The sequence below is a fragment of the Haliaeetus albicilla genome, chromosome 21 (genome assembly GCF_947461875.1).
Source record: "Haliaeetus albicilla chromosome 21, bHalAlb1.1, whole genome shotgun sequence".
Taxonomy (NCBI): Eukaryota; Metazoa; Chordata; class Aves; order Accipitriformes; family Accipitridae; genus Haliaeetus; species Haliaeetus albicilla.
Window position 1 is genome coordinate 12492244 of NC_091503.1, and position 17044 is coordinate 12509287.

Genomic DNA, 17044 nt, shown 5'->3' on the forward strand with positions numbered 1-17044 from the left:
TCAGGAGACCTGGAGTAATCTTCATGAAGTAGGTGGCGTGAGGGTGGTGCAAAGCAGTAGAAAGAAACCAGAACGTACGAAGCACCCAGAACCAGAGCTCAATATACTCAGTGCCGCACTTCTGCTGTGTGCTGCTGCTGTCAAAGGAGGTTTGGGGCACCAGCTTAAGCCTTTAATGGCCAAGCGCTGCCGTCATCTTCTGTCAGTCTGTGCTCTGGACGTGGTCCTGGCTCCCTCGCGCAGCAGGAATTCCAAAGATGCTCTTGCTGGTGATTGCAACTCCAGATACGGGCCAGTGAACTGCACGGTCAGACCATAATTAATTTACAGATTGTTCTGTTCAGAAAGTGGGTGGTTTCCATATAAAAGTAAACCGTTGGCTTTGTTGTTACAAAAACTTTTAAGAGGTAGTCACATATTTCCATTGCAAGTTGCTTGGGCAATACCTCTGTTTTCTGTGATGTGTTTCACCTGCTTGTACAGGATATGAAGATAGTAATGTGGAAGTATGGAGGAATGTTTTATTAGGAGAGGTAAACTTTAGCATTATTATGGTTCTGGTTTATCCATGGTTCATATATTATACGTATGCACTAAAAAACCCCACCAACTAAAAATAATATTTCACTAAGCGTTTGTCTAGGGGTTCTTAGTGATGATTTATCTCCCCTAACATTGACGTAACTGGTTAATTGCCCAGAACTCCCACTTTATTGCAGTCTATAGCACTTTTGATGAATATCTGGCAAGATGTTTCACTGCGATTTTACAAAATGTGTTAAAAAGGAAAGATCTCAGGCAGTTACAGCCCTATCCAACCGGCATTACTCAGCTAAAACATCCCCAAGAGTGTAAGAGATCTCTCTGAGTAAATACCGTAGTATGGTGTCCTTACAGTATGAAAACTCATGCTTTCACACTGCTAATTGAATTTATCTGATTGCAATTTTTCTTTTCAGTAATTCATTTAAAATTGCATTTGGGGGGGGAGGATGTTGCTATTTAATGGCTGCTCTGAGCAATTTTCAAGAAGTAAATATTTTCAATAATTTCAGTCCCTGAAATACAGTGACAGACTAATAGCACTGAAACTTCCTCTCTGAGTCTATACTCACAAAGCAGCTCTTTCTTGGGGGGGGGGTGTGTATAAAAAAAAATAAATATGTGTTTCCCACCCACATTTCCATGTCTCTCTCCGTCTCGGATCTGAAGACATCATCTCCCTCCTCGGACGAGAAGATTGCCCGGGCTCAGCGCTTGGGTTCTGCGCCAAGATAGCTAACGGGGAGAACATGTCAGATTGGAAAGAGCGGAACGGGTACGGTCACTGAACCCATAAAGCCGTTTCGTGTACGCTGCCAGGTGGCCATTAGCCAGCAATTACTGCTGAGCACTGGCCTTCCCCGCGAGGCGCAGCGCAAGGGTGACTGTACACGGGGGTCTCATTATCCGCACTCCAGGCCGAACGGCTTCTCTTGATCCGCTGTTTCTGTCAAACCTTCTGATAAGACTTAAGAACATAACCATCGAGCGTGGGACACAGTCCTGGAATAATTCTAGAAGGGACGCGGCCCCTAAGGCGTGGCAGTGGCACTTCCAGCACATTCCGCACTCCCGCCCTCACGCTTGGCCGCTCAGCGGGCTCTCGCTCCGCCGGCGGGGTGGGGGAAGAACCCCCCCGCCCCGCGGCGGCTGGCGGGCCTCAGACTCGCCAAGCGGCGACCCCCGACCCCCCAACGCCTTCCCTGCCGGCCCGCCTTCTGGGAAAGGGCCGGGGGACGGCGGCGCCAGGGCCGCCCGCCTGAGGGAAGGCAGACGGCCGCGGCGGGAACCCGAGCGGGGGGGAGCAGGGGCTGCCGGGACGTGTAGTCGGCGGGCGGGCGGCCGCCCGCCTGGGGAACTACACTTCCCAGCGGCCCCCGCGCCGCGCCTCGCCTCGCCTCGCCTCGCCTCCCCGCCCCGCCGTCCGCGCCCCAGGCGCGGTCACGTTGTGTTTATCGGCGAAGCCCCGCCCCGCCGCGCCAGCGGTGGCGTCACCCTCGCCAGCCAGCCAGCCTCCCTCCCTCGCTCGGCGGCCCTTGTCAAGCGGCGAGGCGGGGGCTGCTTAATATTCATGAGGCGCGGGGAGCGGGCGGGCGCGCGGGGAGCGGCGGCTGGCTCACTCGCCCTCTGCCTCCCTAATGGCGCTCGCGGCAGCGGGGGAGCGGGGCTGAGCCGGGCGCGCGGCGCGAGGGCACCGGCGGAATGCTCCCCGCTGCTACGTAACCCCCCCCGGGACGCGGCGCCGCGCTCCGCTCGCCCCCCCCCGCCCCCGCGCCGCGCCGGGCCGCCGAGCGGCGCTCCCAGCAGGGCGGCGGCGGCGGCATCCCCGGCCCCGCGGGCGATGGAGCCCGCGCAACAGCGAGCGAGAGAAGCCCCGGCGGCGGCGGGCGGCGGGCGGGGGGAGCCGGAGCCGGAGAGCAGCTCCCCGGGCAGGAGGAGTCAGGCAGCGCCCGGCGCGGAGAGCGGCGTGGAGCCGTCGGGCGGCGGCGGCGGCGGGCAGCTGGACGGCAAAGGAGCCGGCGGCCCGCGGCGGAGGCGAGGGGCAGCCGGCGGCTGCGCTCCCCCCGCGGCGCTGGCGACCAGCGGGACTCCGGCGGCCCCCGGCGGGGCCGGCAACGCCAACTCCCTGCTGCTGCGGCGGGGGAGGCTGAAGAGGAACCTCTCCTCCGCCGCCGCCGCCGCCTCCTCGCCCGCCGCTGCCCCCGCCGCCCCGCTGGGCACCCGCAGCTTGGACAGGAAAGCGCTGCTGCTGAAGCCGCCCCGGCAGCTGCAGCCCCTGCAGCCCCCGGAGCGGGACTGGGTGCGGCGGGACCTGCAGCGGGGCTGCGTCCACGTCTACGAGCGCCACATGAACTGCTACCTGCGCCCGGTGCTCTGCACCCTGGAGACCACGGCGGCCGAGGTGGCCGCCCGCCTGCAGCAGCTCGGCCACCGGGGCGGCAGCAGCGTGGTGCGGGTGCTGGGCAAGGCGGGCGCGCCGCCGCAGCCCCCGCCCGAGCCGGCGGCGGCGGCGGCCCCCGCCGAGGCGCCGCCCGAGCCCCAGCCCGAGCCCCAGCCCCAGCCCGCGGCGGAGGGGCAGCGGCCGCAGCCGGAGGAGAGGCCGAGGAGCCGGCGGGGGACGCGGAGCGGGCTGGCCGGCGGCGGCTGCGGGGAAGCGGCGCGGCCCGGCCGCTTGCCGCTGGGCGGCAGCGCCGAGGAGAGCGACTCGGCCGGCGGCCGGCCGAGCCCGGCGCCCTCCGACTTCAGCCCCGGGGCGGCGCCGGCCGAGCTGTACCTGGCGGGCCCGCCGCTCTCCTGCCCCTCCCTCCTGGGGGAGCTGGGGCCGGCCGGCTCCGACACCGAGAGCTTCAGCCCCAGCGCCGAGAGCGTCTCCGACCGGCTGGATCCCTACAGCAGCGGCGGCGGCGGCGGCGGCTCGTCCTCCTCGGAGGAGCTGGAGGCGGAGCCGGCGCCCCCCGACGGGGTGGAAGCAGGTGCGGGGCCGGGCCGGGCCCCCCCCCGCCCGGGGGAGCTGCCCCCGGGGCGGGCAGGGGGGGCGCCGGCGGGCGCGGCCGGCGGGCGGGAGCTGCCGGCGGGGGCCGCGCCGCCGGGGCCGCCCGCCCTGTACGTGCAGCTCCACGGGGAGACCAGCCGGCGGCTGGAGGCCCACGAGAAGCCGCTGCAGATCCAGAACGACTACCTCTCCCAGCTGGGCTTCCGGGACCTGTGGCGGGTGCAGGAGGAGGGCATGGACTCGGAGACCGGCTGCCTCATCCGCTTCTACGCCGGTGAGCGGGGCGGGGCGGCGGCCCTCGGGGTGGGGGCGCGACCCTTCTCCCCCCTCAGACACCCGTCGGTCCGGCGGGCGCCGGGGTGAGGGGAGGCCGGCCGGCCGCTGCCCCTCCGCCGGGGCCGGCCCCGCGGGGCTGTCCCCTCCCAGGCTGGAGGGTGGCCCCGCGGGGGTCGCCGGGCCGGGGAGGGTCGGTCCGTGCGGGGAGGTCCCCGGCGGGCGGCCCGGCGCGGGCTGCCGGCGGAAGGCGGGGTGTTAGCGGCGCTCGGAAGCCCCGGGCCGCCCCGGAGCTGAGGCCGTGCCGGGGCAGCCCGCCCTCCCTTCACCACGCGTGGGTAATGGAGGTCGCTCTTCTGTTGTTTTCCCGTTTCCAGCAGCGGCACCGGGCGTTCGAGGGTCAGTCAGCCTTCGTCTGCGCCGCTTTCCCCGGCGACGAGGAATGCGTCGGTGCCGCTGCTGGGGACGGGAGGTCGAAGGCGGTTTCAGGTGTTTGCGGGATGCCGGCAGCTCACCCGCGGTTTCATTGGGCTGCGTGCTCCCGGACCGCCTGATAAGGGAGCCGGCGGCAGGGCGGGCTCGCTCGGAAGGGGCGCAGCTCCGCGCGGTTTTGCTCCTGAAATAGGTCGCGAACGAAATCCTGTGCTTGGCCGTACGTGTTGTTGGCGCTTGCGATCGATTTTCCCGGTTGTTAGAGTAGCGGGGCTTCGCTGGGAGAGTGAGGCTGTGAGGGAGGAGAGTGCGCGAGTACAGGACATACAGGCTGCGAAAACAGGGTCCTCAAAACCTTTATCGCGAAGAGGCAGAAGGTTTTTAATGCAGCTTTGCTGTTACGACTTACAGCACAGGATTTGGGGAGTATTGGGTGGAAAAGTTGGCTCCCACGTTGTAATTACGCAACCTTCTGCAGTTTTAGAGAGGTTTAAAAATAATACCTCGTGTGCCAGCTGAATTGGTTTGCGTAAAATACTGATTGTAATCTTGGAACTCCTTGGGTCTTAACTGTCCTGTCCACCTCTCCTAGGAGGGAAGACTGTTTAATGTCCAAGTAAGCGTTCAAATACCTAGTGAGTTTTCTTGTGAAATAGGTAAATGTGGTATCCAAAGATACGGTCACGCTAGCAAAGTAGCAAATGCCGTCTATCCCCTTGCCGGGTTGGCTGAGCAGTGGTCCTTCACTGAACCGTGAGGATTCAGTGCTTTAACTCTGAAAAATACGGAGATTCTTCTCTTGAGTGAATTCCGATGAATGTCACATAGAGGCGGTAATGGTGGGGTGGGAAGGAGAGCAGTACGCTGGATAAGTGCCCTTCTTTATTCAGAAGAGAATGTGGGAGTGGTGGCGAGTGGTCAGTTCAGCTTTTCTTCAGATTTCTTGGTTGGTTGTATAATGACCCCAGCATAACGAGTGCAGAAGTAGTACTTGTTCAAGGGATCGACAGAAGTCGGTTAGGTGTGTTTGGGTTAGAAAGGAGCTAAAATATTTTTTTCAGATGATGATGGTGGTCTGCCTGTTTCTCTGCTGCGCTGTTGAGGGTGGAAGCCAGCAGGTGATGCTGGAAGGGATGTTGCTTCCTTTATTTCCAGTCCCGCTGTTAAATGGGGATGCGCAGGCGCGTTTTAAATGGGACGACCGTGTGCCTCCTTTCCTAACAGGATGTGTTCTAAAGAAAACACAATCAGAAAATGTCGCTAAGTCTTAAGCCTGTTAGCATGTAGTTTGTATGCATTAAATAATTAATTCTGTACGTTAAATGCGGATGTTCCAACTCTTCTATTTCGGTGTCTCAACCCGATTGCTAACGTAGCTCATACGTTTTGGACTTCCTTGTACAAAACTACTAAATAGAAGTGTATTTCTATAAGCATACATAGGATTAAATTAATGCAAATTTCTTACGGAAGTTCATATGCTAAGAAGTATGCCTCTGTACTTCAAAAGTGCACTGTTTTTTGAAATACTTATCTCTTTGAGGGGATCTGTGATCTACATCTAAAACACCTGTGATCGGGTGCTTGTAGCAGAATGGTTGCAGCATCTAATGTACCAGACCAGCCAAAAACAGCTAAGAAAATATTACTGACATGTAATCGTACTGATTTTATGTAACTATCTTGGCAAGTTCTTTCTGCTTCCTTATTTTATACCCTCCCGCCCCGAGGATGAAAGGGAGGGGAGACACTTAAAAAGAATACACATCAAATTAAAGTGGAAAGGGGACTGGTTTTTGGCCCCAAAGTTAGGGTGTTTTGCTTAGGAGAAGTACCTTTTTTGTAAATGATCCTCCAGAATCATACCCTAAGGAAAGCTTTAAAATAGTGATTTCCTGTTTGCCTGGGACTTCATTGGTTTAAGCGGCCTGGCTTGTCCCAATGGATAGAGAACCACTAGCATCTCTATCCCTGTAATTTCCTGCAAGCTGTCTCAGTAGGATTTGGCGATCCTGGTCTTGTACTGATGCAAAATGGTATAAACCTAGGTTGGATTTATTGCATTGCTTCTAAAAAGAATTCTTTCACCTAATCCCCTTGGAGTGGGGAGAGAAGAAGAGAGCACAGTGGTGGCTTTCAGGCTTTTTTATTTCTGGGGAGAGCCAGTTTTAAGACTGGAAGATTACTGTACTGAAACTTAACATTACAAATTCCAAATAAGATGATACAGCCAATGATTTTAGCGATTACTGTAGGTTGGTAATTTCTCTAGTTGTGGAATCTGGAAAATACAGGTTTAAGAAAAAAATTGCTAGGAGAACTGCAGACAGTCAGGATTTCTTACTACGGCAAAACAGCTTTCTTAGTAAGTAGCAGTCCGCAAACATTCTGTAAATGAAATATCTGTTCTTTTAATGCAGAATTCCAAATTTAATAGCCCTCAAAACCAAAATGTGACACTGGGAAGGTAAAAGTGCTTCCTGTACGTTGCCTTGGTTTGTTTCAGAATGTGGTTAGTGCTTCTTTATTTTGGTATGTCCTCTCCTTTTCTTACTTAGAGCGTGAGTGTGGTTCATTTCTTCAGTCTCTTGAGTCTGAACATTAAACAGATAACACCGTTGCTAAAACAAAATCCCTTACAGCTTTAAGGGTCTGATCCTACTCCCTGTAACATCAATTTGAGCAGAACTGGGCATTAGTGACTGGTCATGCATGTCAACTTTTCTCTCTCTTGAAATCTGTCTCAACAAAAGATACTGTCCTCAAGTTTGTAATACTTAATCTCTGTTTAAAAGGATATGGTTAAATAGCTTTCCGCTGAGATATTATGTTACTGAGTTATGGAACTGTATAAGAATCCATAGTGCAATTACAGTCATGATATTGTCGCTGGGAGACCGATTAGGTCAGACTTACTAAACTATTCCTAAAACCATAAGAGTGGCTGTGATCCAGAAGGTTTCTCGCAAACAAGTTATACTATTCCTTGCTGCTCTGTAAAAATAATTTTTGTAAAACATAAGTTCTCCCAGTGGCCTTGACTTCTCTATAATTTGCATGTAGAAGGAAAAATAGACTAATACACCAATCTCATCATTTAAAAACTGCAAAACTACTTATTTGTTTTGAGACTATAGATCAAAAATAAGCATGGAATCATATGCAGTGCTGTGTTCTGGAGCATCTGCACGGCAAGGAACACGAGTAACATGATTTTGGTTGTGAAGACTGGTTCAGTACAATGGATGTTTGAGGCTTTTTTTTAGTACTGAAAGGTGATGTTGTTTGTGATTCTGGCACTTGGCCATCATTAAATTCTGTGCTCTTTGATGTGACATAGGGCTTCTGCACCTGCTGGTGTCATCAAATATATCACTTTTCAGTAGACGATTACCTATAGGCAGAATGTTAAGAAATGCCAGATGTAATTAGGGGTGTTAATTTTGCAGCTGGCTGTCAGATTTTATTTGGGAAAAGATGCTTTTTGCTCATGTGACCTTTAGAAAGCTGTGAGGAGAAACGAATCCGGCTTTGTCTTAAAGTTCGTTACGAGAAATGTTGGTCTGTCCAGTATGAAGGTATGGGTGGGAAGATCTAGTGTCAGGATCTCAGTTGCGCTGATCTAGCAATTGTTTGGTTGTTTTTTTTAAAAAAGTACACTCGGTAGTTGGGGTCACACTAAGGCTTCTAGCTATATGGGTGGAAACATGGTTTTAGGTGCTTACTTTTACATGAAAACACCGTAGGCCTGACAATGCTGAGCTTTGTGGAATGTGACGTGTATTGAATCAGTAGCTGCTTGTTGCGCTACTTGGTGAATAACTCAGTTCAGCTATTTAGTACATTGGTAAGCTCGACTTAAGATGACTAAGTGCTATTTAAGGGGGGGGAAAACGTGCCAAAGACAGACCTGCTGCTTAACTGAGGGTAGGAGAACATCTGTGCCGTGAAGAGCTGCCTTCGGAGCACTGACTTAGTTCTGAAATCCAGTACCTTACTTAACATGAAAGAAATTAATTCACGTCAATGTGAATGGATGTTTTTTTTACAGATGTGATTGCACAGGAGAGGTCTCTGTGAACTTGTCTGAAACCAAAAGGAAAAACAACCTCCGCCTAGGGCTGCCATGATATTGATTTCTTTTTTTTCTTCCTAATGTGACTTGGTTGTACGTTCTTTTACCTTGTAATTGTTTATGCGTTGGTGTCTCCTGCAAAGAGAAGTAATACCTAAAACTTGCCACTTTGGGAAGCTATCTCATTTCAGTTACGTGGTGTGTTTAAACCCAAGCTTGGTCCTTGGCGCGACCAAAGGAGCGAAATTTCTAGTCCTGTTCTGCAGGAAAGTTTAAAATGGCTGCAGTGCCTTTGGCTTGCTCCACCTGTTCCTGTGCATAGCCCTTTGCTTATCTCCTCGCAGTGGGAGCGGGGTCTTTCTAAGGTAGGCAGATTTCGGGGGCTCTCAGGGCGCAGCGGCCTCTCCTCCTGCGCAGGAGGAGCCCTGCAGATAATGCTGGAATGCTGGGGAAACCGCAGCTGAGCTTTGGTATGTGACAGCTGTTAAGTACAATGGTTTTTGCAACTTTTAAATTCTGTTGTACTCCTGGCTAGCATCCATAATTTAAGTACGTGTGAAGTACCAACACCGGGAGATTTCAGTGTGATGTACATAAGAGTTACTATATATACTAAATAAGTAGTACCTAAATTGGTACATCCAGGAGCTGAATTTCCTCACTGCTGCAGCACGGAATGCATCGTTCTCTTTTTTGAAAAAAATTTTTTTTCTTTTCTCTTTATGTATTTTGATACCATCCCTCTTTCCATATCTCACCAGCTATTTCCTTCATTTTTTAAATTTTTTTTTTTTTAAACCGCATAAACATCCTCTTGATGATGGAACTGCTGATACATCTTCGTGCAATTAAAACATCCATCTGTTCTGTTAGGACACTGACAGACTCCTATGCATCTAAAGCACTACAGGGTTCTGGGGAAGATACTGCTTAATAGTGCAAAAAAAGAAACATTCATTCGAAACAGTGTTAGCAACTGGTATGTGCTTCTTCACTACCAAAAACTACTTTGTAGTTTTATAAAACAATATAAAGAGAGATTTCTTGGTTATCTAAGTGATCCTCTGGAAAAGAAGCAAGTATAAAACACCACGCCTGAGAAAGTCAGTTTGAAAAGTATATGCATACAGAATTCCACAGAATAGAAGCCTAGAGAGAGAGATCTTGAAGAGTGCAACTTGTTACACTCAGCTTTTTAACTTGGAGGGAACCTGTACCTCGCATGCTCACAGCTGTATTTCCCTCTGTTTAAGGGGTGGTGGTAATTTTGAATTAACTGTTTAAGCTATTAGTATCTTGATTTAGGAAAGAAAAAGAGGAAAAAGAAACCAAAGACTGACTTTCTATTTGCCTTGGACAGTAGAAGCAAAGACACTTTGACTTAGTCTTCAGTGTTTCATTATTTCACTGCTTGTGGAATGGGGCACGCTGGCATTTTAGATCAGATGAATCTGCGCATGTACTTGTTTTCAGCTTTCCTTGACTCAGTTTTATTGCTCTATTTTAGAACTTCTGCTCAAATGAGGATTTGCACTCTGGGAAGCTATATGTCTGAAATAGCCCTGTAATAACTTTATTCTTTGACCCAGAGAACTGAGTGTTGCATTTACCTTTGAGGTTTTTTTGGTAAGGTATCTTTTGTGTGTGTGTGTGTGTGTGGATTCAGATGGAATAGACTTTGATGCTTGGAGTCAGTTGCAGCTTGTGTGGGGAAACTAACTCAAGTAAAAGGGACAGGGTGGGGTGTACTAAAGTCTCTTGTTTTGTAAGCTTTGTTATCTTGGCCATGTGATTCCAGCTTATTTTTTTTCTTCTCAAAGATGTTTAAGAGAAATACAACCAACCTTTGTAAACAACTCAAAAAATTTTAAACTCGCTGAAAAAGGAACATGTCTTAACTTTTTCTAGATTTGGCTCTAAGACAGGGATTCTGAAACACTAAGCTCCTCACAAGATATTTAAGAAACTTCACAGGAAGATAATGTCCTAATTTTTAAAATAATCGGTAGCGTCTTGCTTACGATAAGAATCTGTGAGATTGGAAACCTAAGTTAAAATTCCAACTGCATGGTAATGAGAGTTGTGTATAGATTTGAGGTAGTTAAGCTCTCCAAATTTTATGTCAGAAGTTTCTGTGAAAATTCTAGCTTTCAGCTTCATGCTTCACTCAAAAGTGCCTCTTTTTATTCTTTGTGTAACTTCTGTCCTTCAAATAGCTTTTCTGGGCAGTTGAGTTAGCTGCAGCATTACCTTTTTGGAGAGAATAATTTTTACATTTTTTCACTATAAAATAACTTGTATTTGTGGTAGAATATTTTTTTTTCCAATTAGGCTGGCATTTGTCCAGTATGCTATCTTAACATAGATATCTTTCCAAAAATAACTAGTGGCAAATTCTAATTGAATGTTTTCCTACTGATTGCTGTTAAGTACTGAAGCCATCTTGGGTATTAGAGAATTTTAAACTTAAGTCTTTTTATTTATGACATATTTTAATTGACTCTTAATTTACTTTTTATTATATGTGTGCTATATGATAAAATGTTACATGTAAAGAATAGGCATCACTTGCCTGTTGGAATGCAGCAGCTGTCCTAACAGCACAGCGGGATGTGTGTGGGTTGTAAATGAATAACAATATTGTGTCCCGCTGAAATTGTATTGAGGATTTCAGGTAGGCAAAATGAATAGTAAAACCAGTTTTCTGTGGTGTCTGTGCTGGCACACCCACTTTGTTTGCTTTTTTAAAAAAAAAGCACTGGCAGTGACTGCCATTTGGAGTCCTGTCTGTAAGTTACCACGGCTGTGATCACCCCCTCCGTACCCTCTGCCACTGTCACATAAAATCATTTAGTTACGTAAGTTGATAGTTCAAATTCTTTATGCCAGTTGCCACAGTCAGGATTCCTCTTGCTTCCCAGTTTAGCTAACTAGCTAGTCGTGACCCTTTGAGTCTGATGGCTGAGACTTTATGCTCCTGTGGTTGTGGTTAAAATATGTGGAAGAATGGGAATGTTGCAGAATCTCTTGGGAATTTTTGTGCTCCCCCCCCCCCCCCGGTTATTTAGGGGGCAAAAATTGCTCTTTGAAGAACATTGCATTTAAAAATGACAACTGTTAAATCAGGAAGAAAGACCTCCTGGAGTGAAGAGTCATTTAATTTCACAACATAGCATACTATTCTTTGAAGCTTTTTCTGTTGATGGGGAAGTAAAATTTCTTCCAGCTGGCTTTGACTTATTTGGAGGGATGCTGAAAATACTCATTGCCCAACTAACGGTGTGTTCCTCGATTTGACAGCTAAGAATAGCTATTTACATATTGATGTAAAATACCGAGTTTCAGGGGATTCTTCTCTCCAATTTTATCTAGCTTAGTTCTCAGTGTAGAAGGAAAATGTCATTGTCTAAGTGGAGAAGATTTTTAAAGTTTAACTCAACATTTTTTGTGGGCCAGAAGTAAATTTGGCCCTCTGCAGAGGATTAATTGTTGCTGGTCTTGTCCAATGGCAGTGGGACTCTTCAACTTGACTGGGCTCTGAATTGTATTCCTAATTCTCAAAACCCCATAATAGCCACTTGAACCGGTTCCTCTCATCTGGGAGCGCTCCAAGTGCCGTGCCAACTTATTTCAATAAAGACAAAACAACGGGCCTTGGTCCAAGGGGTAACGAGGAGCTGGAATGCCTTTGAAGTTCAGGACCCTGGGCTGTAGGTGTGATTTACATAAACCTCATTAGGTAACCTGAATGCAGTTTCTCTTCCTGTTTGTTCAATTTTCGAAGCTTTGTGTCTGAAGAGAAAGAGATAGTGAGAGCTGTAATTAAGATAAGTAGCAGGCCACTCCTCTTCTGAGTGCGTGCTCCGGTGAGGAGAGAATTTTAGATGCAGCGTTAAGGGTAGAACAAAACCTGTGATTCAGGCACCTTCAGTTGATGAGAATAATGCCAACTCCTTTCCTTTGAAAAAGCACACGCTTCTTTAAACAATAACTATGCCGAGTTCAACCTGTTATTTGCTTTAAAATAAATGGTACAGAAAAGCTTAAAGTTCTTACTAGCAACGATCTTGCTTTTCTATAAGCTATAGATGGCCTTTATCTGAGCGGCTCTCATCAGTTCCGAAGCTACCTTGAAACTAGTAAGTTTGTAAGTGGACAGTGAGTTTTCTGCTCAGAATTGCATACAATGACACTTTGTTGTTCTCAGTCAAACACTTGCTTTTTCTTCCTGTCTGATCCTCTCTAACATTTTTTTTAAAGCAGATAGTAAGTAGTAGCACTGGGTTTGTGATAACAGTCCTGCAAACAGCAAAGCTAACTATATGTGCAGTTGACTTGCTCATAAGATGATTGGTCAGATCTACCAGTGACTTCTTATCACCAGTTACTTTACGATTATTGACTCAAATTGTAAGTGATGGAGGAACGTGTTTTTCTTTCTACTGTGTGCTACTTAGTGGGACAGACAGAGCTCTAGGGGACAACAGTCTCCGTTAGCAGTCATTTTATTTATGAAACTTAATTATGTCTGAGACAACCTAATATTGTATGTCACCATTAGCTTTCTGCATCTACATATATTTGCTTTCATGCTATAAAGCTTGCCTGTTGGAATAAAAAAGTTAATGACAAAAACTGCTAGGAATGAAGTAGTGGAACACCTGGAAGAAGGCTAGCATGTATCATGTACTGAAGTTAACAGGCTAGGAGCTCCTGGTTGCTTCTGGTACCAGTATTACGTGGCTACAAACACAAAGGCAAGATCGTTTGCAGGTTGCAAGCGGTATGTTTCTCAAAGCAAAGTTTATCACATACATGTGGGAGATGCAATTTAACATTTCAGAAATACCGACAGGAGCTTGTTGAAAGCTGTGTAATATGTAATTATACAAAAAGGATTTTTTTTCCCCATTTCAGTCCTACAGTTCAGGATTTTTAATGTACTGTCTTGGTAAAAGTGTGAAGCTCAGTGTGGTTGTGTAGATGAAAAATTTCAATGGTTAGAAGTACACCTGAATTCATATCCTTTCAGAGCAAGCAGTTAACTTTTTTGTCTTGCGTGTCGTAGCTAATAAAAGAAAGGACTGGCTGAAAATGGGAATCTGAACTCTTTGAAGTGTCCAAGCTGTGTGAAGTGGCTGTGGATGTGTCTTATCTTTTTTTTCTTTTTTGGTGGCATGAAAATCATGTCCCTTGTCTGTATCAACCAAAATAGAATCTGTAGTCTGTGTATTCTCCGTGAATAAACCGAAGATTAATGGGATACATTTCAGACTATTAAATACAGAAAGCGTTTCAATTTCATGATGTCCAGAACAATGGTATCATCTGTATAAGTATATTCGTTCCCCTTAAGATTAGACTATAGCACTGAGAACTGCCTGGTTTGTGTCTCTTTAATCTTCTTAATCAAATGACAGCTTTAATTCCTGCTAATACAAGAAGAGTACATTAAATTATTTTACTTTATTTTGCTTTACAGATTCCATCTTGGAAGTGTCTCTTGTAAGAATAATGTTTCAGAATGTTTCTTTTCTGAATCCATGTGATAAAAGATCCAAGTTTATTTTGCAGCTTCCAGCTTTTTCCTTCATAATTGAAACCTAGAACAAAAATACGTTGATCAGTATCACTAGATATCATAGTACAAAGATTTAAGGCGCTTGTAGCCTGCAATGGACTATTCCATATTCCTTCTGTCAGTGTCAGAATAAGTGTTTCTCTGAGAAAATGGTCTGTTAAAACCTGGGGTATATATTATATTTAATTTGCAACACTGGGTGGGGTGTGATCCTTTGTATAGTGCTCCACTGGAGTGTGAGCAGATTCAGTACCTCTTGCTGCTTCAGTTCTGTGTTAATAGGGGGTGTATTATGAGTTCCTGGGTGTATTATGAGTTCCTGGCAAATAACTAGTATTACTTACTTACACTGTGGAAACGGGGGAATGCAGATTTGTCACCTTCGTTGTGAACAGCACTGTCTTGAGTCTGTCGGCAGATCGCAAAGCATAGATCAACTGTAGATCCTTTTAGCCTTGAATATGCAGCTAAACTTTTTTTTTCCTTTTCCTTTTTTCCCTTTTTTCTTTTTTTCCTTTTTTCTCCTTTTTTTTTTTCTCTCCTTTTCTGCAGGAAGTTTTTGGGCATTGTTGGCTGCATTTGCCAACTCACCCATTTTGTACAGTTTTAGTCCTCTTAAAGATTTTAGGGGTTTTCTCTGCAATGCCCATTTATCAATATGATCCTTTGTGTGTTCCTTCCTCCCCACCCCCCATGTATAAGACTGTGTATGAAACAGTACCACTAAGTTACCTGTGGAGAAGAGCATTCATTCTAGCATGGCTAACACAGGGCTGCAAAAATAAATAAGCAAAATTCTCTCTGGAAAGTCACAGCACATAGCTACACAAATTGCTGTGTCTGTATATGTTAACAATATAGGATCAGGCATTGTACCTTTATATTACAGAAACAGGCATGTGAAAAATTTTTGGTTTGTTTTTTGTGTGAATAAAAAATCCTGTGTCACACTTATGTTCTTCACCCAGCAGTGCATCTCTTGCAAATGTAGGATTTTAAGAGGCAAAAGTTGTGGCCTGCATAATGTTCTCAAAGTGCTTGTCTAGAAGAAGAATTTGTAAACTGGTTATGAAAGAAAGAAAAAAAGCTAATCTTGCATAGTAGGAATTAATGGCTGCCAGTAGAAGAGTTCATGCTGTTACAGCCTTTGAACCTAAAATTGGATGTACTGGATCTTTAACATTAGACTGACTTGTAAACGGTGGTATTACACGTGGCACGTCCGTAAGGCTTACCCCTTTTAGGAATGTGTACAGCAAACGAGGAGATTCAGCATTTGGCACTGCTGTCTTGCTTGCTGTCACCAGCTAAGCTAGGCATGATCAACTGGTCAAGAATAGCTGTAATTTTGATAGGGGCATGCTGTTCTTGTGCCTGTACGTTGTCTTCATTCTGTGAGGTTCTTAACCATATCACACTTAAAGAATTGGTGAATTGCCTTTCCAGACGTGGTGTTGTTACTTCAAGTTTGTTTGGATGCTGTGCATATTGGCAAGCCTTAATCAGAGATGTGATTTGACACTCTCTTCAATGGGTCCTTTGGCCATTGTGCCTTGGCACTCTCTGGGTTTTTGGTTGCACTGGCTTTTTTTACGTTCAGGTTTCACTTTTGCTCAGCTCTTTATTGCTCATATCCACTGATTTTTCTAAACGTGTAGGGCATATATTTCTAAAAATGTAGGGCATATACTCAGCTGAAAATCCTTTGAGCCTTTCTCTGTAGACATGGCTATACTGCTTCGCAGCAAAATGTGTAGTTGTTCAAAGATGTCTGGAGACTAATGTCTAACCTTCATACCTAATGCAGATGCTGTCCATACCAAAACAAACGCTGTGTCATAAAGTTAATACCCACTAACCTTTGGATAGCAGAAATGTCTGAATGTGGCGGTGTCTTCATCCGCAGTAGCAGGGAAATAGCACAATATCCTTATTTGCCTAATGAAAGATTAGGCAAACCTTGTCTTATCATTTACACGTAAACATCCCATTTTGTCTTTTCGGATTCTCTTAAGCATTTGCTTCTCTGCACTGGAGTTGCTGTCGTCCTTTTGGCAACTCATGCTTAGGAGGATATACCCCCGTGGGACTGTCTGCAGACAGGCGTGCCTGGCTTCTTTGCTTTGAATGTGAGTACTTGTTTGCCTCCCTCCTTGTTAGTGAAAAGCAGGGCAGTAGCTAGTTATAGGTCTCATTAAGCCACGTGGGCATGGCCACTAATCCGAGCGTTTCGCTGCGGTTTGAATTGACGGAGGGCTGTCACCGTTCTGGCAAGGCGCAAGGACGAGGTGCTGCTGTCAGCAGAGGTGTCGCCTGTAACAGGCTTAGTTTTCAAATTGTCAGCAGGGCTATAGCAGAACTGTAAAAACGAGTACGCTGTGCTGTGGGTCGCTTCGGTCTTTCCCGCTATGTGCTGTTCTCTCCCTGTCCGTTTTCTTGCATGTATGTGAGGCCGTTGAGAGGTTTGGTGAGCAAGCAGAGTACTCAGCAAGAGGAAGCTGCTTTGATTTTGTTTCCTGATGACCTGTAAGGCCCGTAATCGCTGAGTGTGTTTGTTCCTTGCTAGTTATAAAGGGAGCGAAAGTAGCACATGATTGGAAAAAAGTAGAGGTTTTGTCACCTCACTGTTCGCTGGCTGTAGTTACTCTTATTAATGTGTGTGCTTTAGTTTTTAGCGAAGGCAGTTGAGGCGAAAAGAGGACTTGAATGGTGACACGTGAGTGAGTGCATCCAGTCGGGGTGAAGGTACAGAGGTGAGTACAGCTGTAGCTCGCTTCAAGTGTCACGAGTTTCCCGGTGAATGGAGAGCAAAGGCAAAAAAAAAAAAAAAAGACATGGTAAAGAAGCGTGGTTTGTCTCAGACCAGCTGGTGCAGCCTCTCTCCTGCAGGTAGAGCGGTCCTCTGCCACCGCCGCCAGCTCCTCTGCCACCGCCGCCAGCTCTGCCGGAGGCTGGCAGGAGCGTGGTGGTGACATCAGCTCGGGGAGAGGGAGAAGGGCCGGCGGAGTCACTGGGGCTGCTTGTTCTGCACAGGCACTCGGGAAGGGGTTTCTTTCGTATGCTGTCTAATAGATTCAGCCTTTTATTTTATAATATAATTAAATAACCAAGCCTTTGTGAGGCTCCTGAATTCCTTTAATTTAGCGGC

General features: G+C 47.4%; 1 protein-coding gene across 1 annotated transcript in view; it reads left to right on the forward strand.

Annotated features, from left to right (window-relative positions):
* Positions 1-2325: 2325 nt before the first annotated feature.
* Positions 2326-17044, forward strand: part of PHLPP1 (PH domain and leucine rich repeat protein phosphatase 1) — a 138812-nt gene continuing 124093 nt past the window's right edge. Inside the window, exon 1 of the mRNA XM_069808959.1 lies at positions 2326-3809. Within this exon, the coding sequence (XP_069665060.1) occupies positions 2384-3809 (1426 nt within the window). The 5' untranslated portion in view covers positions 2326-2383. The remainder of the gene's footprint in view (positions 3810-17044) is intronic.